The sequence below is a fragment of the Ammospiza nelsoni genome, chromosome 32, assembly GCF_027579445.1.
Source record: "Ammospiza nelsoni isolate bAmmNel1 chromosome 32, bAmmNel1.pri, whole genome shotgun sequence".
Lineage (NCBI taxonomy): Eukaryota > Metazoa > Chordata > Aves > Passeriformes > Passerellidae > Ammospiza > Ammospiza nelsoni.
In genome coordinates, this window is record NC_080664.1 from 1,040,378 (window position 1) to 1,065,356 (window position 24,979).

The 24,979-nt window shown below is 46.3% G+C and overlaps 1 protein-coding gene across 6 annotated transcripts; it reads right to left on the reverse strand.

The window, feature by feature from the left end:
- Positions 1–407: 407 nt before the first annotated feature.
- LIMA1 (LIM domain and actin binding 1) lies at positions 408–23,649 on the reverse strand. 6 transcript variants are annotated; one of them, XM_059491213.1, is made up of 11 exons: positions 23,530–23,649; positions 20,149–20,284; positions 18,261–18,306; positions 16,025–16,372; positions 11,645–11,744; positions 10,770–10,930; positions 8,424–8,528; positions 6,439–6,496; positions 6,070–6,182; positions 2,930–3,063; positions 408–2,560 (listed from the first exon to the last, which is right to left on the reverse strand). In XM_059491213.1, the coding sequence occupies exons 2-11, from the start codon at positions 20,265–20,267 to the stop codon at positions 1,555–1,557; spliced, it is 2,190 nt and encodes a 729-aa protein (XP_059347196.1). In that variant the 5' UTR covers positions 20,268–20,284; positions 23,530–23,649; the 3' UTR covers positions 408–1,554. The 6 variants fall into 6 exon arrangements, with proteins under 6 accessions (XP_059347196.1, XP_059347192.1, XP_059347194.1 ...); XM_059491209.1 differs by having other exon boundaries at positions 11,645–11,747; XM_059491211.1 differs by having other exon boundaries at positions 11,645–11,747; positions 23,564–23,579.
- Positions 23,650–24,979: the final 1,330 nt, after the last annotated feature.

Below are 24,979 nucleotides of genomic sequence, written 5' to 3' on the forward strand. Positions count from 1 at the left end.
GCCCTGGGGCCCAGCACAGGGAGGAAAAGAGATGATTTGGGGTGACCTCACTGTGGCCTTCCAGTCCTTGAAGGAGTTGCAGGAGAGAGACCTGGAATGCCAGGACAAGGGGCAGTGGCTTTCAACTGCCAGAGGGCAGGGTTAGAGGGGATTTTGGGAAGGAATTCCTCCCTGTAAGGGTGGGAGGTCATTGGAATGGATTTCCCAGAGAATGCCTCATCCCTGGAAGTGCCCGAGGCCAGGTTGGTCAGGGCTTGAGATAGGGATAGAGTGGGAGGCATCCCTGCCATGGTAGAAGAGGGAATGTGATGAGGCTTAAGGTCCCCACTGACCCAAACCATTCCATGACAATTCCATGACCCTTTAAACGCTGCCTCTTTGTGAAACAAGATGAATCCAGACTTCAGTTAAAATGGAAATGACCCAAACTTTATTGAAGGTTTTGTCATTAGCAGAACTGGTAAGAAAGCAGAATATTTTACACCTCAAGAATCATTAAGATCTAATTCTCTTGAGAATACAGTACAAATAAAAGCTATTAATAAAAAAAAGGGCCTCCTCCTCCCCCCATTCAAGATTTTATTATTGTAAAATAAATGAAGTCAAGTTAAAAAATGTTCTGATCTTCAACACTGGCAATCTGAAAGTGTCACTGATTCCAGAGATTTTTGCAATGCAGCACAATTTCACAGCTGTAAGGAAAAGATTTATGGCAGCTTGATAAAAGTAGGATTTCAGAGTTGTCAAAAGGCCTTAAAAATCTTATCTGTAGTTTAAAATGATGATGAAGAACTCCAAGTAAAAAAAGAAATCATAACAAAACAAACAAAAAACTCCACTTCAAATGTGTGTGAAATGCAGAAGTAATGCCCTGCAGGCTGCTCCAAAGTGTTCACTTGTCTTTTGCAGAGACCTGGCAGCCAGCACAGCGCTGAAATACACATGGTCCAGCAACGGGCACCATTCCAGTTGTGCAGGGACTCCTCAACTGATCACAGGCAGGTTTGAGACAGAAATTCACATTGCACTCCATTTAGGATGCTTTAATTGTTGGACACTACACACAGAGATGCTTTTATAATTAAAAAAAAAAAAGCCTGGTTGTGCCCTTTCCATGTATTAAAGTGCATTAAGTGACCATTTTAAAGCAGGCCAGAAAGTCCCTTTGAAGTTGGTCCCTAAGCACTGCAGTAGCATTTGGAGTGGTACGGGTGGTGTGTCCCACACCAGCACGGCAAGTACAGTGGAATTCCAGAAATTGTTAGTGAAATACCTATTGAAGCTCAAAGGGATAAGACAGAGAACAGCTCTGTTCTCATGCTGGGGACAGACACTACCTGCTGAAGCTGTCCCACAGCCAGACACTTGTTCCATGCACCTAAAGAATTTGCAGGCTTCCAGAGTTTTCTAGCTGAGATAATTTGTATGTAGATTCCCTTAATGCTGATGTGCAGTGCAGCATCACTTCATCCAGGAGAGCTGTTTGTTAAAGCTAAAAATACCCATTTCAAAAGGCCCAGCACCTTGCAGCAAGTTTTCTAGTAAAAGGCCAATTTATTCATCATCATCATCATCTTCATAGTAGCGATTCCTTTTGATCTGTTCTTCCACAGACAGATCTTCCACGTCTTCACCCTCCCAAAAACCAACGTCTTGGGATTTGCGATTCTGGTTTGGAGATGATTCCTTAGCGGTCACAACATTGGCTAAGCTGGAATGTTTAGGAGAATTTGGTTCAAGGAGTTCTTCCTTTGGAATTTCTGGCTCCTCTGTAGCATGTTCTTCCTCATCTGTGTCTGCATTCATCTGCCCATTCTCTACAATGTTCTGCTCTGCTGTTTTGATGCCCGACAATTCCCATTCTTCCTCCTCATTTTTCTCCCCGGAGTTCTGGATGTTCCTAGGCTCAACCTTCTTTTCCTTTTGCTTTTTCTCTACGACAAGCTCTCTCTCCAGTTCCTCACTCCTTTTCAATGTGTCTCTCTCTTCCTTGGAAGGAGATGGTGAATTCTCTGTTTTATGGCCTTTAACAGATATTGTTCTAAATGAGGCTGCAACTGTAAAGGGGCGACTTCGCTCCTTCAGAGAGGAAGATCTTCTTAACTTTTTGAGATCCAGATCCACATCCTCCTGCACATCAGGCTTGGAAATCTCTTCTTCTGGAGGCCACTTGGGTTTGAGTACTTTGATGCCCTCATCTAAGGCACTTCCTTGGGTACTTTGGTCAGATGGAGGTGGCCAGGCAATCCTGAGCTTTTTTGTTTCTGCTGGTCTTTCTTCCCTTTCAGGCACAGCTGAAGCTTTTGCTTCCATACTTGCAGCCAGAACTCCCACTTTTGCAATCGGGGCATCCTCTACTCCTGGGCTTTGTGGAGTGTCTGGTGAATTCACACCATGGACGGTTTTCTCCGGGGATTCTTCACATTCAGTTTTACCTGCCCACAATTCCTTGTGCTGCTTGTGTCCAAAGCCCTCATCATAATTGCCTTTGGACTTGAAGAGCTGATTGAAGTGAGGCTTGCAGTAGATGTTCCCACGCAGAGAGGCGTACGTCCCGAGGCTGTTCAGGAAACACAGATCAAACATCAGAGCTAAGGGCCCCAACACCAGTTGTGTTACAGAAGAGATTCCATTTCAGTCTCCCACATGTTCAAAAAACAAGCTTACAGCCCTCAGGGTTTGCATGACTCTTTCTAGGAATTCTTTACAAAGCTGGACATTCTATTTTGCCCCACATAAAATTACATTAAGAGTTAAAAAATGGCATCAAGTGCACCAAGCACTGGCACAAGTGGGCCTATGCTACCTCTCCTACACAAATCACTGGATTATGGTGACTTCCAGCTCAGCTAGGCCTGAGCAGCACCTTCCTCAGCTGTGACAGGAAAATTCACTTCCCAGAGGGCAGCCAAAGGAGCAGTGCACACACCTGAGTTTGCTGTTGCAGTAGGAACAGCGGAAGCAGCTGATGTGAAACACCTGCTGGTTGGCAAAGAGCCTTTCCATGGGGTACACAGTCTTCTGACACCCAACACAGGTTTCCTTCATTGGCAACTGGAATTTCTATAGGGAAAAGAGAAAGTTTGTTAACTGGAAAACACATCAACCGCTGGGGACTTGGCGTGGGCTCATGCACGGCTTCCTGAACTCTCAACAACTGCAGAGCTCACTTTAATTATGGTGCAGCAGAGTCTGGGGCACAATGAGAAGATCCAACAGGCTCATGGGATTGCTGTGGCTTGACAGGGAACCAAGATTTCACCCCAGTGAATCCCACAGCTGAAGCATCACATGCTGAGCAATGGCTGGGAAAGAACAATGAGAGCACTACAACTGAGCCTGTTCCCCAAAGCTGTCTCATCCTTTGCTGCAAGCTGTTTTTATTGATAGGAGAATGATGAAGCATTCCAGTTGATTACAATCAGTGTGAGACTTACCAAAATAATAAAAATAGTGCAAAAAAAAATCTTGAAATTGTTTGGGTTGGAAAGGACCTAGAAGATCCTCTATGCCATGGACAAGGACACTGTCCACCAGAAGAGTTGAAATAGCCTCACAAGGTACAGGATGGGAGAGGAAAGGAGGGAAACAGGCTGCCCAATGGTTTGAAATGTTCCATTTTTGTTAAATCTTTTCTCTCAAAGAGGAGGAAATAGTCTCAGCACCAATACAACAGCAGGAAACACTCCTGGTTTCACTTGTAAACAATTCCAGCTCTATCCCAAAGAAACCCCACTCAGGTTTCAGGACTCATAGCCCCCCAAACTTGCTCAAGATTCAAAGTGAGCAGAGCTTTGAGGTTAAACAGCTACAATTCTTATGTGCTTACTGCACTGAGGAGTCAAGTGTCACTGCTGTGTGCAATGATCACACATTTGTTTTCAGACAGCATCAAGGAAGAAAGAACATTGCCCACGAGGAAAGGTCAGTGGGTGCCATTTACTTCTTGAAATCTATTAACACTGGCCAATGGGGAGGGCACTTTACAGGAGAAATTAAATAACACAATATTGACATTTTGAGGCTGCATGTTGATTAAAAGTGATTTAGCAGCCCAGCCTCCACTCCAGGGTGTGCTCAGACATACTTATAAATGTGGATTTTCCTTGGCAAAGAATTACCTGCTACAAACTTACAAAAAGATTTACAGAAAATCTGATGGCTTAAGAAAAAGCAGGAAGGTCACAGGAAGACATAATCACAGAAATTTATTTATAACACTCTAGAAACAATGGTTAGGAATGAAAGTTCCAGCATGTAAGGGCAGATTGCTGAAGATGGAGCCAGCTCAAGTCACTTTGTCACAACCATAAAGTTTGCTGCCAATTTAATTCCATTTTAATATGTATTTCAGGGTTTCCAGGCATTGCTTGAAGTTACAGTAGATTAAAGTTCTGATAATAACAGCTTCACTAACAAAATTTAGAATTCCTTTTGAAAAAGAATCCAGTTTCTAGGTGCTGTCAAAACTCTGCATCTTGAGTCACTAAACAAAATCTCAAAAAAAAAAAAAAGATATTTACTGATGCAAACAAAAATGTAATCCCCTGTGCTTGCCACATGGAGCAAGGCAGTAAAAATGTGCTTGCCCATCCAAACATTTCCTCCCTAAAGCTCAGTTTTGCATGGTGACACAACAGTGCTGGCACATGCTTCTGCAATCACATCCCCACCCAAGGAGAGGGACTTACTTGCATACAGTGAGCCCTATGTCTGGAGAGGCATTTTGGGCTGTGAAGAGACAAAAATTCCTTTCCAGGATACTACAAATAGAAGCTACAGGAGGAAGATGAGGCCCAAGAAGTATAAAAAGGACTTGAGAGAAAGCTGAGAGTTGAGCTCACATTAGGAGGGAAGCAGAAGGCAGGAGGAGAGGTTAGGAACCAAGAACAGGAGACAGAAGCTGGAAGAGACAAATAGGAACCTTGCATGAATAAACAGAAGCTTCTATCTCGCACAGTGCAGCATCTAAAGCAGTAACTGGGCAAAAGGCTAAAATGGTTTTGATTATATCAAGAGAAAGAGAGCACCAGGACATGCAGCTTTTGTGTCACAGACCAGGATCACACAACTCCCAGTGGCAGCTCAGATTTCCCATCCTGGCATTCCTCCCTTGCACACTGGGAAGCCAGATGTCCCCAGTCTCTGAGCCCAGGGCTGTTCCTCCCAAAGATGGGGGAAACAACAAAAGCCCAGTTGTTTCCTTAGGAGGGAGCCAGGAAGTGTGTGGCAGCCTGGGGACTCAGCATCCCAACCCCAGCCAACACATGTGATGGGCAAATACAGCCTGAGCAAAATGTCCAGTGCTGCCATTTGTTATCTAATCAGATTAGCAAATACATCCCTGAACCAAAGTTCTCCATCTGCTTTATCGCTCCCTAAGGAAACTGTGACATCAAAGACTCGTTGCTCAGAAAGCCAAACTTGATTTTTATATTCGGGCACCACACTGCCCTCATGTGGGCTCAAGATATCGCGATATTACGCTCAGCCCCTTTCACCGTTACCCCTGTTATTAATTACCCTGTTCAGCCGTTAATAAACGCCATTTCACTGCCCACCACACTGGGGTCTGCGTGTGCTTGGTCCGTGTGGCAGGGGGCTGCCACCGAGCTGTCCTCACCCGGGACGCCACGACCCTATCAGCAGCAGCACCCTCACTATAAAGTTACTACCAGTTGTAGTTACCTTGGGAACAGCTGGAAGAGGAGCAAAGCCAAGTCCCAGCTTGCTAAAGGCTCTGAAGATCAGTACCAGGAGCTCAGGGCCCATCTCCAGGAGCACACACAAGCCCTGAGACCATCCCCTGCCCGAGCCCCTCTGCCACACTGAACTGTCACAGAGAGAAGAAACTCCCACCCAGTCTCTGCAAAAAACCTGAAGCTTTGAAGGGCTTTTCCACCCTGAATTAAAGTGCCCTCACAATCACACTCTGGTGAGGAAGAAGCAGGTATTGATCCAGTTACTGCCAGACCTTTATGCTTAAGCGCATTCAGGTTTCTCAGTATGAAACAGGGCCATCAGTTGGTTTTAACCTTCACCAGGTTTGATGCTGAAGAGCTGCGTTACCTTGACGGCTTTTGGAGGAGAGGCCTCTGTCTGGCCAGCTGCTTTAGCACCAAGGTTCTGCTGCTTTGAGCTGACAGCTTTCTGAGCTTCTGCCTCGCTCTCCGACTGTCCAGCTGAGGGAGAAAAGGCAATTACAATGGCTTTAAACTCTGGGCAGCTTATGCTCACCAGCCTCATCAGAGTCTCAGTTCCAGTTAAATGATGAACACTTAAAAGTGTTCAGTCAGGGCAAAAGGAGTTATAAATGTCTTCAAATTACAGCTGCAAGTGAACTTCTGAACATTAAAGAAATTCTTATGAAGTCTGTGGCACAGGGCAGATTTTTAGTACAAAACAGTTTTTATTAATTAATCACTTGATAGGGCTCACCATGGCCATCCTCCAGCAGACCAGAGTGCAAAGATGAGCTGTTCTCACCTACAGAAACCTGCAAGAGAAAATGAGAGTATGAGAACCTCTGACCTTCAGAGATGTGAACAGTCACAGCCCCAGGAAGGCACCAGGCAGTTTGAGACAGGGAGAGACTGAGGAGCTCAGGAAAGGAGTTGTTTTTGAGGCACATAAGGGTCCAGCTGAGTGTCAAGAGAGTCCTTGCTACAATGCAGACACCCTCACAGGCTTCACACATACAAACATCAGATTTCTGTTTCCTGGTACACCTTAATTAATGCTCAGAAATCTTGGTTGATTTGCTGAGGTTCCTCCCAGGTTTTCTCACTTACAAATCCCTTGACCCCAAGCAGCACATTTACTGGAAATCTCATGGTTCCCTCCAACATTTGACCAATCTCTGACATTCAGCAGAGACTGTGCTCTCGGGGAAAAAAAATTAAAAAGAACACCTGAATTAAAAAAAGCTTTTGTTGAACCATAAGCCTGTTCCAAGGCCAGATCTTCCTTGTTTATCCTCCTTCAGAAACAAATTAGTAATTTTAAAAATAATTTAAAAACTAGAGGAATTGGATCTAAAGCAGTTTCAAATACTACACAGAATCATAACATTGTTTAGTATGGAAAAGGCCTTTAAAACCATCAAATGCAACCATGAACAAAACCTGCTACAGATAAAGCTCTTGATGTATAACTCTTTATTAAACTTGGCACTATTTCTATTAAATCAAATAGTTTTAAGTAGCTACACTGAGGAACTAAAGTACTGTAACAAGATTAACTGCAAATCATCACTAATTCACCTTAATGATTGAAAAGTCCATTGCAAGCAACTGAAATTTGTAAATTAAGGAGGTAATGAGGAGTTACATGTACGAACATCCTCTGCTGAAAGCAGAACTGTGCCCCAGTGTCCTGGGCAGAGCATGAACGTGTTCTGAGGCTGCTGAAGTCACACACGTCTGGCTACTGAACGTGCCACGGGTGCAGTGTGAAAAATGACAGAGTGAAGTGGCTTTTGTTTCCTTTTTGCCACAGGATTCCCATTCCTGACACTAACGACAAGCAGCTTTAATTAGGCTCATTTCCAAGTTCACCACATCCCTTCCAAAGGACAATCCTGGCTCCCAAACAATGCTCTATTCAGGTTCTCATTGCACCTGGACACCTCAACAAGTAACTCTGCAATTACAGCTGAATACAAGAAATTTTATTCAAATCTTCCATTCACAACTGGGAGATATTGTCATCTAACAGGTGCTCTTTTAATGAACTCACCTTGGAGTAGGAAGCAGCCTCGAGCAGTCAGACACGAAGCTGCTCAGCTGTCTCTGAGGAACAGCTGAAAGCAAAGATTTGGCCCCTTGCCCAAGGAAGGCTGAAAAGCTCTAAAAGCCCTCCTGGCATTAAGCTGCCACGTGTTCAGCCTGGATGGAATACACAGTACCCCAATTATTATTCAGCTACTTTTATCCCGTCTGCTGTCCCCAGTTCAGGGAACAAATGCTCCAGTCCAGTTTACAGAGTCTCAATTTATAGCTGGAGCTCAAAACCAGCAACCAGCCCAAACTGCCATTCTCAGTTACCCTAAAATTTAGCTTCTAAATGCAGAAGAAACAGTGACAACTCCTTTGACTTGGGTCATACAAAGCTGCTCATGAGGTTTTTTTAAATTGGTGGGGATTTTCTCATTTATTAAAAACCCACCATAAAACAAACCTACCAAGAGAGAAAAACTTTCCCAGAAAACTTATCTCTAGACATTCTCTTCCACAGACACTCAGAGACAGCCTAAAAAGAACAACTTAAACAGGAATTTTGCAGCATGTAACTAATCTGCATCAGCTGCTCACATTCAATTCCCAGATGGCATGTGGAACATGGAACCAGTGTGTCAGATGTGCTTCCACAGCCAGTTCCACTTAAACTGAAGCCCTTGATCTCCACCAGCACAGACATCTTACCTTCTCCCCATCCTGACAGGAACTGCAGTCCTCAATTGGTGCCATATTCTCCTTCTGCCCAGATTTGTAATTCTTGGGTTCACTCTCACTGGCTTGAATCTCACTCTATAGGACAAAGCACTGGAAAGGTGACAGGTTCTTTTCCCCTAAGAAAATACTTGCTTTCTATTTTTCTTGAAATGTTTTAAAAGCTGTTTTTCTAGTATGTGGAGTGATAATTGAAGGAAGGGCCATAAGAATGTACAGACACTTGTTAAGTGACATATTCTAGTGAGGGAGCAGGATTAGGCTGTAGGATTTGACTGTGCTCTAAGGAGGTAATGCCAGTGTTTTCCTGAGCAAACCTTTTCTTCCAAATTCCTGTTTAAAATCAACTCCTAAGTATTCCCTGCTCAATGCACATCTTCCTTTTCAACAAAGGGAAACTTTTCACTTGGAATGACAAGTATTTCCAGACAAGCACTGCTTAAAGTACAGTGTAATTGCTAAATACAATATGACATAAAAGCAAATCCCACATTTGCTTCAATTCTAGTCAAAACCCTGACTCTGTTTTCCTGACATCTTTGTTCTTGATAGACTGACTAAAGACTTTCACAGAAGGATCTTTCAGACTTTAAAACCAATAAAATCCAGTGAAACCTCGTGTTTCTTTCATTGCCCCAGGACACAAGATCATTGGAAGCCTCGTGCTTTTCACAAGGCTTCTTCTCTGTGACATGAAAGAGGAAGAGCCACATGCCAGCACCAGCATCTTCCTGCACTGGGAAACAAATCCCCACAAAGCCAACCACATCCAAGAGATCTGTACTAAATGTTGGAATTTTAATGCTTAGATCTCTGTATCTGCTGTCCAGCACCTTTCCCTCCCCTTCCAACACACAGAACTCATTGTTCCTCATCCCCACTCAAACCAAGTGTCCATCAGGTTTAATCCAGGCCTTGTTAATGCCCTAAAACAGCTGTTCCCAGGAGATTCTGGCTTTCTGGCTAGCCCAGGTATGAGAAGGGCAGCACAAATACACTTCCATAGCACAAATACACTTCTCTGGTTGCTTTGCCAGCAGGGAAGGAAAAGATCCCAAGGTTAGGGCTGCTGTTGGCACAGTGGCACTGCAAACCTCAGGAATCCATCTCACTGCCCTTGTCCACATGCCAGGTCAAATTGGGAAGAGATTGTGCCCAAAGGGGGCATCCTGAGAGCATCAGGCTGGACTGACTCTAAACCAAGAGCATTGGGGGGCTGCAAACAGGAGCCTCTGGAGAAATGGCAAATCCCTTGCCATCAGGACAGAATTTAGTTACTCAGCCACCACTCTAAGCCCCAAACTGGAAAAGGCATCAGGAAATGAGCCCAGGCAAGGCACAGGAGGCAGAAATGGGCAATTAGGTTAATCAGATTTGTTGCAGTGGCTGCAAGGACTTTCCATTCATGCAGGGAAGGTTTTACTGACCCTTCTCCCACAGCTGGGGAATCTGACCCATGTGCAGATGAAATTCAGGCATCATTTGGGCTCAGAAGAAGCCTGGTTCTCCACAGAGACTCCTGGAAAGCAGGCTCTCCTCTGAGGGAGACCCAGTGCTTCAGGCTCTCATTTCCAGGGCAAATTTCCCAAATTTAAAAGGCCTTTTCTCTTCAAATCTATTGCTCTGGTTGATAAAGGTAATACTTGAGCAATGTAAATTCCCATCATTCAGCAAAACTATCAGAAACTTCCAGCAAATGTACCTAAGCAGTTTTTAACAAAAGCTGAGATTCCTGAAACCTCCTCAGCTGTAACACTTCATTAATTGTTCATCTCCTAGTCAAATATTTGCAAAACAGGCAGAGGTTCATTCACTGCAAGAGTCTAATTAGATTCAGAGAGTGGTGAGAAATCCTGAAGGGAGGTAAAAGGTGAGGAAAACTGACTGGAGGTCCCAAAGCTGCAGGCCAAGAGATCCAAGTTCTGAGCACTGTGTGACACAAAGTCACTTTATCACACTGTGCCTCAGTTTCCCACAGCTTAGAGCAGTTGGATCACAAAGAATTGTTTAAACAAAAACAATAGACATCTAGAGAGCTACAGACACTCAAAGTAAAAGAATGTCAACTATGCTTCAGAAGGACCTCAGGGTGCCAGCAATTAGTTCCTTGGAAAATTTTCAGCATTATTCCAGGAAGATGCAAATATACTTATTTCTTCCTGTAGAGAAGAGGCAACTCCTCATCAGAAATTACTCCTATGGGCAGAGAGTTATTTTTCAAAGAGAATGACATTAACTTAAGCAGCCTGGTTTCCTTAAGAGCTTCTTTCCAGTCTCAGGCTAGGACAAAAATTCACTTCCACACAAACCAAGACTTACCATGGGAGTGATGCCTGAGGAACTGCCCTGCTTGGACACAGCTGCCTGGTACTTGGCCAGCCTGTCCTTTATTGATGTCTCTGATAAACGGGGCATGTCCAGGTTCTTTCTGGTCTCTGCCTTGTCTGGGCTGAGTCCTGGACTGGTGTCTAAAAGATACCCTGGTAAAAAATACCAAAGATGAATAACAGATAACTCTCACTAAGATCCTTTTTGGGGAAAATAAACACATTGCCCTTCTCTCCAGGATCATGCCAGTGAGGACACAATGTGTATCACTCAGGAGTGAGACCCAAGGAACAGCTGCAGCTGTGCCAGCCATTGGTGGAAACCCCAAAAAATTGCAAATGGTTTCCTAGAAAAAGCTCTCCAAACAGATAAAAATACATAGTTTTGTTTAAATCAAAGCTCACAGTGTCTGGTCAGGAGGGATGAGGATTGAAGCAAAGAGGCAGAAGGAACATTGACTGTTCACTGCTTCTTAAATTACCTTGGCTAGTAAAACTAGTTCTAGGATTGAGACACAGGAAAGAATGGGCCGTATTCCTTCATTTGTTGGTTATTTCCTGTGCTTAAGAGTGGAATGGTTTAAAACTCCCAGCTAGGCTTCACTAATTAAAAGGGGTGCTGAGGGACTTCCTTCCATTTTGGAAAGGCAAAATTTATTCCATAGAACCCTTGAGATTGGAAAAGCCCTCCAAGACCAGCAAGTCCAACCTCTGCCTGTCCCCACCTTGTCCCCCAGACCAGAGCACTGAGCCCCACATCCAGCTGTTCCTTGGACACCTCCAGGGAAATTTCTCTTGCATAAAGTAGATTTATCCGTTAAACAAAACCCAAACCAACCCAGGGAAACCCCCCCAAGGTTTCCTGACCTGCTGTGCTGTGGCTCCTCTCTCCTTGGGCAGTGTCAGAGTCCTCCGGGCTGTTCTCCGAAATCCTCCTGCCCGCTGCCCTGCGCGGCTCCCGGGGGCCCTGCTGGGGACAGACCCTCCCATCAGCGCCTGCACACACAGGGATTGCTCTGGCTAATCCCTGCAGAGGCACAGGTGTCACTAGCAAATCTGCTTTGCTGGAATAAACAAGTCTAGCAGGTAACAGCTTATTTAACCAATATAAAGTTTGATCACAGAGTACCTGACCCTCTGTCACCTGGGAAACTCTTTCTTGAAGAGGTCAGGCAGTGCCCTTTGGAAGTTCTCTTGGTTTAAAAGGACCACAAAGATCAGATTTTTAGGTCATTCCCACTCCATATACAAAACTTCAGTCTAGATTTCTGCATTTCATGCAATTCTGTTGAAGCCAATAGTCACAGTCATTGTATGAAGATTTAAAATCAGAAAAAGAATGCAAGGAACAACTTATCCAAAATCATTTTCAGCCACAGAAAAAGGAAATAATAGTATCGTAATAAAAGTTACCTAGAGTTACTTGTTTTGATTTGGATAGTTCATGCACTCAGTACCAAATAATTCCCTAATTACATCTGATAAGGCTGAAGCTTAAGCAGGAGTGTTAGAGATAAATATTCTCAGATCTCCAGGATAATCACTCTCTGCTGCAGAGCTGGACAGGGTGTCCTGGGAGCACTACACAGATGCTCTGGCTGCCTCAATCAGATTTTATTCTTATTTGTTGAGACCAACTCCCCAAATCTCAATCTCAACAAAAGAAAGCACAAAAAGAAATTTCTGCAGCTTTGATAAAAGTTGTTGAGCACAGTTAACTGGACTCCATCAAGGTAGGATGTATTCACCGCTGAAAGTCAGCCTATAAAGTCCTAGAACGTGCTGGACCTTTGTTCTCTCTCCAGGAAGAGTTAAATCACAGTTGAAAATTCAGATTGAGGCTAATGTAGAGAAAAAGGCAGGTTTGGCAAGATGCTCCAACCACACATTCCCCCTCAGTTCCAAAGACTCTCTTATTTGCTGCTCACCAAACTGAAGGAAATTCCAAAGTTTTATTTTGCAGAACTGCAGTATAAGATAATCACTATGAAAAATCAGGCTGCTTTCCATACAAACAGCAACTTCACCAGGAAAGGAAAATGCAGCTGGAAAACTTCATTTTCCATTAGCACGGGAAATAGTTTCTATTTCTGTGGTTTAAGACTTTGGTAACTTTTCTTACTGGAAAAGAGCTTTAGCTCTGACAAGTCTTATGCTGACCAACAGGCTCAGGTCTGGGAGTGCCTGCACACTTGTAAAGACTTGCAGCTCCCTCATTCCATGAAAACTATTCTTAGATGATTATTCAGTCAATGTCCCCTTTAGCATCACCCCAAGCCCACCAGTCTGGGGTTCTTGCAGCTCAGAAATTTGGGGTCCAAAGGGTCCATCAGGAAAAGCTCAATCAGCAGAAGGAGATAAAGTGCTCCGATCCACAAGTGCAGAGCCCTGCCAGCTCCTCCTCCTGCCCTTTGCCCCCTCACATCTGCAGGTGTTACAACTCCACCTGAAGAGCTTTTCTGTGAGGGAGCTGCAGAACAGAGTAAAAAATCCCAACAACCAGAATGCAAAAGCTTTACAGGTCAGGGATATTTCAGTAAGCCTACAAATATTCAGTAAATCTATAAGTATCCTATAAACATGTGAAGGTTTTATATCAACAGTTTTATCTTGGGGGAAAAAAGAGTAAAAGGAAATGTTTAACAGAGAAGATAAGGGACTTTTCACATTACAACTGATGGATGGAATCAGCAGGATCATGGCTCATGGAAGGTGACTCCTCTCACATGGAGGAAGCCCCCTTAGGGATTTGTCACTCTGTGGCTGGGCCATAATTCCCAGGGCACAGCTTCTGCTGCTTTGGAAAGGAGACAAAATATTCCTGGTGTGTGGAAAGCCCCAGGTGCTCAGACTTGGGCAAGTGCAGAAGCTCTTCTGTGAGCACAGGTGAAGCTTTGCCTGGGGCACAGAGTTGGGCAAAAACCCAAATCCAAGTTCGACCTATTTCATTACAAACCCAAACCAAAGTTCCACCTATTACAAACCCAAAGTTACACCTATTTCATTACAAACCCAAATCAAAGTTCCACCAATTTCATTACAAAGCCAAACCAAAGTTCCACCTATTTCATTACAAACCACCTGTGCCAGACATGACCCTGCCATGAGGTCACCTACACACCACAGCCAGGTTTTGCCTTAAAGGAAAAACAAAACCAGCCCGGAGACAACTTTTTCAGAAATGTTGCACATCTGATCCTCCTCCCCCCTGGGTGTGCTTTCACTATCACTTACAGGAAGAATCCTTTGAACATCAGGTCTTTTATCAGTTCCAGTCTTTGCTTAGTGCTGAACCAATCCAGGCTGCCCTGCCTGCCCCTAATGGGATTAGAGCAGTTTGTTTCCATGAAAATGCAATAAAAGATCTGCCTCCTATCTATTGCAAAGACAGAGCAAGATCTGAGTGAATAAATGAATAAATGATGAGATTTTACTTATAATCCTGAAAATGAGAGCAGGTTTGTTTAAAGGGGGAGATGGAATCAGGAAATCCAGGCTCTGACCTGGATCCCTGCCCCAGCCCTGCTCAGCAACCATCGAAGTTGATTTATCAGCACTGCCACGAGCCTCCAGCCGTGGTGCTGCTCAGTTCACACACAGGTTTTGCCAGCAAAGCTCTGACAGCACCAACACATCGAGTCTTCAGTAAAGTCCAAGGAAAACTGCCACCTCTCAGCTGAATTTACAGTTGGACTCAATGACAGAAAGGAATTTTCCACCAAAACTGTTCCATGAAGCCTCGCTCAGGAAAAAGCACAGGAAATAAATGGGAGAGGCAACTGCAGAGCTACAGTGCTGTCGTGGCTCCCACCTCACTGAGCCACACCTGGGTCCCACAGCACCCAGCTCCCTTCCCTGCACTGACCCAATCCTCCCATCACAGATCAATTCCCAGAACAGGAATGGAATTCCAAACACGCCCCCTTCTCCCCCACATCTGAACTTCAGAACACTCATTTTCCCTTCTACCGTAACAGATTAACTTGGAATAGGGATTTTGAACCGAACCTGAGCAGTTTTGTGCCTCCTGGATGGTGTTTACTGGCTCTAGTTGGTTTTCAGCAGTGTTTGAATTGCTAAACTTGACAAACTATCAGTTTCAGATTCACTCAGCTCCAAAACAAGTTATTCCCCAGGCTGAGATAAAGTTACTCGAAGCCCATCTGCAGAATTCCCAGGGAATTCTGAGTGATTAATCCTGCAGCAAGACTTCAGGGAAGGTCTGTCATGGGCAGCTCTCACACCATGACAAAGACTCCAAAAATGCAAGTTGTGAAATGACTTCACACAGACCCAAAATTCCCTTTAACACCGAGCTGCTCCTCTGAGCCCTGAATTGTTACATTTGAAACAACTTTTATCCAAAATGCGTTTGCTTCAGTCAATACTTCAAGAAAACCAGTCTCAGTAAAACAAAGCCAGGAGGAGAGGAAACTATGAGAAAACTGGAAAATCCACCAGCATTGAGGCCTCGGGACTGTATTGCAAGTCCCCAGCATATGCAACTCATTTTGGAGTTAAGCAATTCCCCCCGGGACACGCCGGCTGCAGTCCACATGCGGGATCAGATTTCATGAGCAGTTGGAAGAAAAATGCGAGCCCTGAGCATTTGCAAGTCAAAACTAGTGAGGGCAGGAGCTGCTCTGGCCATCTCGGCTTCGTTTTCCCTCAGTGAGATTTTTTTTTCCGATAAGAAACGTTTTGTAAGACACAAAGATGAGGGAAGAGCGAGGGAAGGATGGGAGTATTTCACTATATGTGTCTGTGTGCGTGTGTTTGGGCGACTCATACTGATACAGATATCACAAACTTTCACTTAGTGCTTTATCTCGACTGCAGCAGTCCTGATTGCTGAGCTCAAACTCCCTTACTTTTCATATATTAAAAAATACATAAATACCTACATATGCATTTTACACAATTCACATTGTAATCTTCACACGAGACACAAACAATCCCTACTTACTTTACAAAACTTAATAAATTCCATACTTATTTTTCCCTCTTCCACTGGACCCTATCAAAGCAAATTCACTTTACTCCAACGAGCTGCCACAACTCCGAGCACCACGCACATACTTGCGTGGCTCGAGTAAGTTCCTAACAGCGCGATGTTCTGTTTTCACTAAAACAATGAACACAATATTTGCAGAGTCAATAGCTGGAGCCACTCCCTCCCGGGATTTTCCTGATGCAGCGGAGGCAGCAGCTTTAATTTCTCCAGGATTGGGAGGCACAGATCCTTACCTTGGGCTGAGGGGCTTCACCCTTCTCGAACATCATCTTCAGCTTGCTCAGGGGCACGTTGTACTTCTCGATCCTCCCCGGAGACTCCGACCTCTCGCTGCCTTCGGGCTTTTCCATTTCGCGGGGCTCTCTCGCACAGTTGTCCATCGTGCCACCCTCCCGGGGCTCTGCGCTGTCACCGGGACACTGCGGCCGACCCAGGGCAGCTCCGGCCCCCGGGGATGGAGAACGGGCGCGCCCGGTGCCGACCCTGCTACCCCGCACCGCTTCCAGCACCGGATTCTCCCACTTCTTCTTCAGCACGCTCAGATTGCCCCTGGTCAAGTGAGCGGGCAGGTTTTCTGTGTTCTGCAGAAAGAGCAAGGAGTTAACTGCAGCTCTTTCCGAAGCACTTCCTTTCCATGCAGGAGGAAGTCAGCAGCGATCCCCGCTGCCGGCCAGCTGTGAATAGTTCCAGCTGTGCCACATGGAGAAAGCATCCAGGATAGGGAAGGAAGGAGGGGGGAGAAGAGAAAAGTCAGGAGTAAGGCAGGAAGTGAGCAAACAGGAACGGCCTTATAAGGCAAAAGGGAGTCAAAGCCCACGAGTTAAATGCCACACAAAAGACCTGAATCCACATATGAAGGAAATGGGACTCAAATCCACACAAGGAGGGTGTCCAGCCCCAGAACAAGGAAACGGGAGCACAAGAGCCATAGGAGAAGGCTGGTGTGCGAAATGCTGCGGTGTACAATGCTACCAGGCCTTCCAAAAGCTACAAATTAGCTCTCAGAAACCACTATATCCTTGCAGTTACCCGTTTCTGCAACATTTCAGCTCCCAGATTTTACACCACACACCCAAAGCTCAAGCCAAGCACCCACAACAAGCATCCCTCTGCTCCAGTTTACAATAACTTGCTGGGATTTTTGCTCTATTTCACTCAACCCATTGAAAGCACCACTGGGGACACCCACACGAGTCACTGGCACTGCCTCACCCCCAGGGGAACACCCAGAGCAGCATCACCTCCCATCCAGCTGCTCCCAGCTGTTCCCTCTCCCCAGAGCCCAGCCCAGCCCGTGTTTGAGCCATCCCAACGCAATACCTGCCACCATTGCATGTTTCCTGTTTCTCCCTCACGGAGACCACTCCAAACTCATTGCAAGTGGAGCAGGGCTGCCAGGCTTACAGGAATTAACCAGCATTAGTGGCTATATTGGGATTTAAGTCTCTCACCCTATTACTCTTCTGGTCGCATTTTGAACGCTGCTTTGCAAATTGACTTGAATCCACTTACACTTCAAAAAAAAAAAATCAGTGTGTTTGCTGACTGTGTTGAAAAGAAAGTATTAAAATTGTAAGGGGAGTGTTGTAATGGAACAGAAATATTGAGAATTGTGTGACAGGTTTCTGTGGGAACACCTCCAGAATCTCAGCACGCTTCCTAACACAAGTCCCTCCTGCTTGAGGTTTGCCTGTTCCCTGATCAGAGGAAGATTGACAGGCACAAGCATTGAAGAAAATTTAAGACTGAAAAGTAATTTTTAGAATGCTTATTTTATCCCACCTACATCCCAAACAGCATCTCCCCAAGCATTAGAGAAATCAAGGCAGCAACATTCCTATAAATCCTGAAAATACTGCCAGTGCTTTAAAACACAAATTACCCTGAGGACCCAGACAAAGCCCTGCAACCTTTGTCATCCAAGGTTCCCTGACCTCTGAACACCTGAGTGCAATAGAGGTTACAGGAAGGAATGTGGGGCTGTAACAGAGCCAAAAAGGTTGGTGCTGCCTCATCCAGGGGCATTTGCAGCCCTGGAATTCTCTTCAGAGAAGGTCCTGCAGCTCTCAAAGACACATGTTAGATTTTAGGGAGGCTTGCAGGCTCCTTTTAAGCACTTTTAAATTTAGTTAAGAAAGGAAGAGGCACCACACAAGTGCCTCCAGCTAAGAGCAGGAGGTGGGTATTCCTGGCTTGTGGTTAACTCATTTTGCCTTCTGCTTAGGAGAGAATTGGTGATTCAACACAGCTTTGGGCAAGAAACTTCATTTCCTTTCCTTTCCTCCACACTGGGAAAAAGCATGAAGCAAAAGCAAAGCCTGTGTGTAAGCCAGGTTTTCTGTAGGATACACAGCAGCAATTTTGATATTCCAAAAATCAGCTGTCACAGCAATACTAATGCAGGTGATCCATCCTGATTTCAGGCTGTGCTTATTCATAAGGAAACAAACACTTATACAGAACACTTACACTTCTCTTCTTCTCAGCAGTGGCTTCTTCAGCAGCTTTCTGATACCTTTGAGAGAGTGAAAAACAAACAAAACCCAAGCTTTAACCAGAATACTGAATGCTCCTGAAGACAGCTGAGATTTTTCTTCCCCCACTCCCTGCATGAACTGAAACGAGAGGCTGGACAAACAGCAGCAAATAACACAAAGCCAAGTGACAGACACATTTTCAGTCATCCAGTTTACAATAATAACACTCATTAATACTTTTCATTCCCTAAGCACTCTGATTCCCAAATAGAGACAGTTTACCTTGGAATAGCTGTATTGTTTCCGCCACCCAGCTGTCTGCTGTGCCCCCTTGCAGGAATAATTCAGCTCTTTATATAGCAGCTGCTGAACCAGAACAAATTCCAGCTTGGCACATGCCGAAAATCTCCCTAAGTGCCAGAGGATTTTACTCTGTGGGCTGGGAACTGCCCCCATTCAGCATTTGCCTCCCAGGCAGCTGAGCCATCACAGCCCTCTGCAGATAAGCCACCCTGGATCATGAATCAAAGTCCTTTAAGGAGCTGCAGGAAACTCCACAGTCCTCACTGCTTACTACGCTGCACAAGGTGATTGCACTTGGCCTTTGAAATATGAAAATTGGTGACAAATTTTGCCATTTTAAAGAAGAGTTCTGCCTTTGAGAGAGAAGGAACCCAGCATCCAACAGGGTGTCTCTGTTTTCCTTATTTGTGGAATTCTGCTTTTGACGCAGCAGTGAGTGTGTTGCAGGCTGTTGCTCCTCTTTAATCCGTGCAAACACACTAACCGACATCTCTGCACTATAAAGGGTCCAAATTTGAACACAAGGTGCTGAGAAAGTGATGCTGAAGGAAGAGGGATCAATACTGGAAGAAGAAACAAACAGGAGCACAGATGAAAGTCAAGTAGCACCTGGAAAACAGATGATGACTGAGGAGTCCCAGCCCAGCACGGGGCACTTCTCTAATCTCTGCTGTTGCCTTTTGTGCCTCTGACCTGACAAAACTGATTATGTGGGATGGAGAAAAATGTTTTCACATACAAATATTTAATTAACAGCACTTAAATGTCACACACTCCTCCCAGTGGCCATCAGAGTGGCAAAGCCAGAGAGCGGGACTGTTTTTCCAAGGCACTGACCCTGCCTGTGTAGAGGGACACTACTTGATTAAGGAATAGCAGTTTGGATTACTTCCAGTAAGCCTTTTTCAAGGGATTATCAACATTTAGCAAGATGACCAGGTTCCATAATCAAGCTTCAGCGAGTGAATAAATTACCTTAACAAGGTGGTGACAGCAAACAGCTTCTCCCTGGGCCAGAGCCGCACAGAGGAACTCTGGAGCTGTGGGTATATAACTATCCATCTCCTAAAGATTCCATAAAGTTTGCCCCACTTAATATCCAAATACTCCAAAACTTTGTTACACTATTAAAGCAAGAGCCTCAGACTCTCAGTTCCCCAAATCCCATTGAAAACCCCAGCTGAAGCCTATATAATTCCTTAAGGAAATACAGGCTTTTGCAGGGAATGCATTGGTTATTAGCACTCAGCTTTCTCAGGGTATACAATATTTATGGTTTGAGTTTAACCTTTTATCCATCTCTCAGAGAAAAGGGAAGCTTAATATTCCAGTTTTATCTAAGTCAGGAGAGGTTTAAGCTGGATGTCAGGAAAATTTCTTCCCCCAGAGAGGCTCTGAAAAGGCTCCTCAGGGAATGGTCACAGTCCCAAGGAGCATTTGGACAGCACTCTCAGGCTCAGGGTGGGATTGTTGGGGTGTCTGTGCAGGGCACAGCAACTGTGAGAGCAGCAGTCCCTGCTCCGGGTGGCAGCTGTCACCTCCACACAGCTGGTGCTGCCCAGCCCCACAGCACTTACTTGGAGAACCTCTCCGCCAGGGCCGAGGACTTGTTCTTGTTGACCAGGGAAAGCTCTTTGGCGGTGATTTTCAAAGAATGGGAGGCCCATTGCCTTCTATTGAACGGGGAAGGCTCCATCTTATCTGCCCAAATCCCTGCTCAGGAGGAAGGAACAGTGTCAGCAATAGGAACTGTGAGCAGAAAAGGAATTCCACCGAGTGATTTGCTCCCAGCATCCCAGTGCCCCCAATCCTAAACCCCTCAGGATCTTGTTCACCAACTGACTTGAAAAAGGCAGCAGATAAGTGTTATAATTTCCTCTGCAGATGCCATTGAGATAAAGCCATGGGCACGAAGGGGAGCTGTGACCAGAGGATTCCAGAGTGACAGTCCTGTGTCACACACACACACAGGAGCTCCAGGAAGCCCCAAAGTGCCCTGGCTTGTTCCGGTTTCAAACCAAATGTGCTGGCATTTATGTAAGAGGGTTTGAGTTACGAAACTAAGAGGATGTAATTACTATACAAACATTTTTCATTCACTCTTGTGCTCACTCTCAGCGCAGCAGCGTTTCCTCTGTGAGCTCAAACAAGTCCCGTGTTTGTGGAGGCAGCTGTCACAGTAGTTAACATAATATCAGTTAAATAGTATTAATTACCTAAAAAAACAGCTCCAACTATCCCATCCTCCTGGAAATGGGAAGAGATTTCATCCATGTTTTCACCACAGAAGCCAACAAGACTGTATCAGATTTATTTTTTACATAGTTTTCTTTCGTGAAGGAGGAAAGGAGGGGAGATTAATTTCAAGAGTTCTCTGATAAGACAAAAATAAAGCCTGTAGGGAACGCCTTTCCTTTTTTCCTCTTATATTTTATCCCTGCTCCCGTGTCACACAATGCCTGTGGCAAGGGCGTGAACTGACCCTGCAATGCCAACTCCAGGCAGGCTGAGCTCTTCCTTGCATTTTCCATTAATTCCTTTAAGGGATTTGCAGAGTCACAGAACTCTGGATCCAGTGTGAGTCCAGGTCTGGTGGACAAATGGTCACACACAAACAGAAACACCTTCAGATAAGGTGGAGCCAATCAAAGGGAGGAAAGACAACGTTTCTGAAATCCTCGCAGGGACAGAATGCACCTGCTCAGAAATGACAGGTGGGGGATCCTGCAGCACCTCAGTCCAGGGGAATTCAGGGGCACAGGCAGAGTCTGGCAGCTCCCAGTGCTGGAATGGGAGCCCTGGGAACAGAAAAGCCTCTCCAGTGCTGTTCCCTGCCTGGAACAGGTGGCAGGTGAACACATCTCTGCACTGGGAGATGCAGTCAGGGAGAATGGGCTTTCTCTCACGTTCCATAACTTCTCTGATGTCCTGGAGAGAACAGCACACCACAACGGGACAAGTTTTACCAGAACTATGATTTTGGTGGCATTTTCAAATGTGCAGGTTGAACTATCACTGCAAACAAATGATGCTGGTTTTGTGGGGATGTTGAAACAACTGAAACCACTTATCAGTGTTGCCTTTCCAGGTGCAGCTACCTGCAGCCTCAGCCTCTGAAAGGTACACAGAGCCCCTTCCAACCAGCAAGAGAAACCCAAAGTGGGGTCATTTGCTGAAATTCCTGCACCACCAAGTCCCCTGTAAACCTCCATGCAGGCTGCACTGAGAGTGCTCTGCATTTGACAACAGCACAAATCACCATCCACAAAGACAAAGGGTCTCATTTCCACCTTCTCCTTTTCTAAAAGCCATATTGCATACACAAATAAACCCAGTATTTCTGTGATGCAGAATGCAGCCTCCACTCTCAATCCCCAGGAGCCTCAGAATACACAGAGAGAGATTACAGATAGAATTTACTGCTGGAAAATCCCACAGAAAGAATTCTGTCCGTGTTAAAGACCAACGCTGAATGAGCCGTGTCATGCCACAGTTTGAACTTTGTTTTATGACTAATCTTGAGCCAAAGGGAGCTCACCTGAGGCCCGGCTGCAGTTTAAATGGCCTTTCACAGAGCAGAGTCAGCTGTGCCCAGGAAACAAGAGCGGGGCATTCATCAGAGCTCCCCTGGCACACGGAACAGGTGCTCATTGACACACGGAAGGAACAGCTCAGTAAAACACTGAGAAACAAAACTGAATGTAATTGTTTGGAAAATAACCCTGGTTTGGATGCCTGAGCATCCCACTGCATCTAAACCAGCCCCATTCAGGGCTGCATCTTCTCCTTATTCAGTTCTTCTGTTTCCCTGCCATTCTCCGTCAAAGCCACAGGTACATTGAGTTAATCTGGCCTGTTCAGGAAAAATCTCTTTATAAAGTCAGTACTTGCTGCTGGGACATTCAGCTGGAAAGAGAAGCAGCCTATCTGGAATCTCAGTCACCAGAAATGACATGAAACAGAACTCTGACATGCCTTGAAACTTGTACTCCCACATTTTTATGCCATTCCACATTCTTAGCGCTTTCTCATTCATTTACAGTTTTGGCGTTTTCAAGTATCTCGGGGCTTTTTTTAGTGCCCTTTCTGAGTGGTTTACTCAGAGAAATTTCAGAAAACACATATTAAGATTTAAACAAGACAATGAATGTTCTGCCTGCTGCAATGGAAGCAGGTTCTGTGGAAGGTGGCACAGAGACCAGAGGAGATGGAGACAGGGATGCCAGATGTTAGGGAAGGGAAGGACTCTGATTGAGCCACAATCCAGCACAGCACATCAAACCTACCTTTAATAACTTCACCCACAAGTTTAACAGCAGAATATAAATCCCTCTACGTGGAAAGAACCTGAAAGGAAAACCAACTACCGCTCGCCCAAGGCTGAAGTTGCCTATTCATTACAAGCAGCCACAGGAACGGGCCACCCACGGGCACCACGCTCAGCCCCGGGCACGGAGCCGCCGAGAGGCTGCGGGCAGCGGAGGGCGCGGGCCCCGAGCCCCCGGCCAGCCCCGCCGCTGACCGGGAACGGGGAGGGATGACCGGAGGGATGACCGGACTCACCCACAGCCCCCTGAGCCCCGGCCAGCCCCGCCGCTGACCGGGAACGGGGAGGGATGACCGGAGGGATCACCAGACTCACCCACGGCCCCCGAGCCCCCGGCCAGCCCTGCCGCTGACCGGGAACGCATGACCGGAGGGATGACCGGAGCGGGGCCCGAACTCACCCGCAGCCCCCCGAGCCCCGGGCGGGTCCGGCTCCGGGTGGCTCCGCTGTCGGAGGGAGGTCCCGGGCCTCCCAACCCGCGCTCTTATCCCGGCCGCACCGGGGGAAGAGGTCCCACCGTACCTGTCCCGCCCCAGCCGGCGGGTCCCGGCACACCTGGCCCGGCCCGGCCGGCAGATCCTACCGCACCTGTGCGTCGTCCTCCCGCTCCGCCCCGCCCCGCCCCGCGTACCTGTCCCGGCGGAACTCGGGAGATCCCAGCGCACCTGTCGCAGCCGAAACAACGGGTCCCAACGCACCTGTCCCGGCCGAACCGGCGACTGCACCTCCGCGCCCGCCGCAGCAACGGGCAGCGGCTGCGGCCACGCCCCGGCCACGCCCCCGGCCCCATTGGCCCTTGCCCCATTGCACGGCCACGCCCCCGGCCACGCCCAAGGCCCTCGGGACACGCCCCTGGCTTTGCTCTGTCCCCCTGGCCTGGTTCTGTCCCCCTGGTTTGGCTCTGTCCCCCTGGTTTGGCTCTGTCCCTTTCACATGGTTCTGTCCCTTTTGCCTGGTTTTGTCCCCCTGGTTTTGCTCTGTCCCCCTGGTTTGGCTCTGTCCCCCTGCTCCCCAAATCTGGCAAAGTGAGAGTGGAATGAGGGGTCTCGGAGCTGGGGTTCAACCCCACTGTGGCTCCCGAGGGCTCAGGAGGGGCTGTGCTGGGGGAAACTGAGCCTGTGCCAGGTGTTTGGGTCTCCTGCAGCCTTCATTTGTTTGGAAACAAGAAAAATTGGCTTCAGCAGCCAAATGAGACAGCCAGCATTCCTGAGATTTAGAACATCCCTGTGTTCCTTAGCAGGACACCAGTGCTGCCCCTGGACAGCCTTGCAGCTCCTTGAGGGATTTGTCTGAACAATTAATTGTGTTTCTTTAGGTGTTTCTAGCTCTTTCCTTTTAATTCTTCCTCATGTGTCAAGCACCAAATTCCTGAGTAAAAAAATAAAATATGTATTTGGTGCTCCAATTCCTTCCCCAGCTGCAGGTCTTGGATGTTGATGTTGTCCCAAATTCTTGGCTGTCCCAAATTCCTTGGGAGCTGCTTGCAGAGCAGCAGCCATTAAGACAGGAAGTGACTAATTAAATTAATATGTTGATGTTACTTTTATGACAGTCTCAGCATTGGCATGTGAAATTTAATAATTCCAGTCAAAAGTCTGAATTACAGCCCAGAAAATCCACACACTGTAAATTACAGCTCCCATGGCTGGGATGGAGGCCGGTCCATTCAACCTGGCCTTGGAGCAACCTGGGATGGTGGAAGGTTCCCTTCTGGACTGGGATCTCCCCCTTTTTCTGGTGACAGGAACACCACAGGGTACCTCAAATGACACCAGACACCAATGTTGAGGCACTTCTGGCAACTCACCCCTGCTTTTCCAATGTGCAGCCTCGTCTGGAATGCTGCAGTGATGTACTTTGACCCAGGGTTTTATGGAAAACTTTTATTCCAACAGACTTACAGATTTCCAAAATGAGAAACGGATATAGAGAGAGGGAGAATTTTTAGGTTACATAGGATGGAGCAGTTCTCTGGAAATGTTTGGAATACGGGATACACTGCAGTAGCACCTGGAAGTTTGACTATTCAAATATCAAGGATAAAAGAATGGATATCTGCTTGCATTACAGCAGCCCACAGA

What these genes read in the sequence shown, in the direction of transcription:
- LIMA1 (XM_059491209.1), bottom strand. Translation starts at nt 20,267, where the DNA reads ATGGAGCCTTCCCCGTTCAATAGAAGGCAATGGGCCTCCCATTCTTTG. An exon ending in GTGAAGCCCCTCAGCCCAAG is followed by an intron (nt 11,748 to 16,024) that starts GTAAGGATCTGT and finishes GTCTGTCCCCAG; the next exon opens with CAGGGCCCCCGGGAGCCGCG. An exon ending in TACTGCAACAGCAAACTCAG is followed by an intron (nt 2,561 to 2,929) that starts GTGTGTGCACTG and finishes TTTCCTGAACAG; the next exon opens with CCTCGGGACGTACGCCTCTC.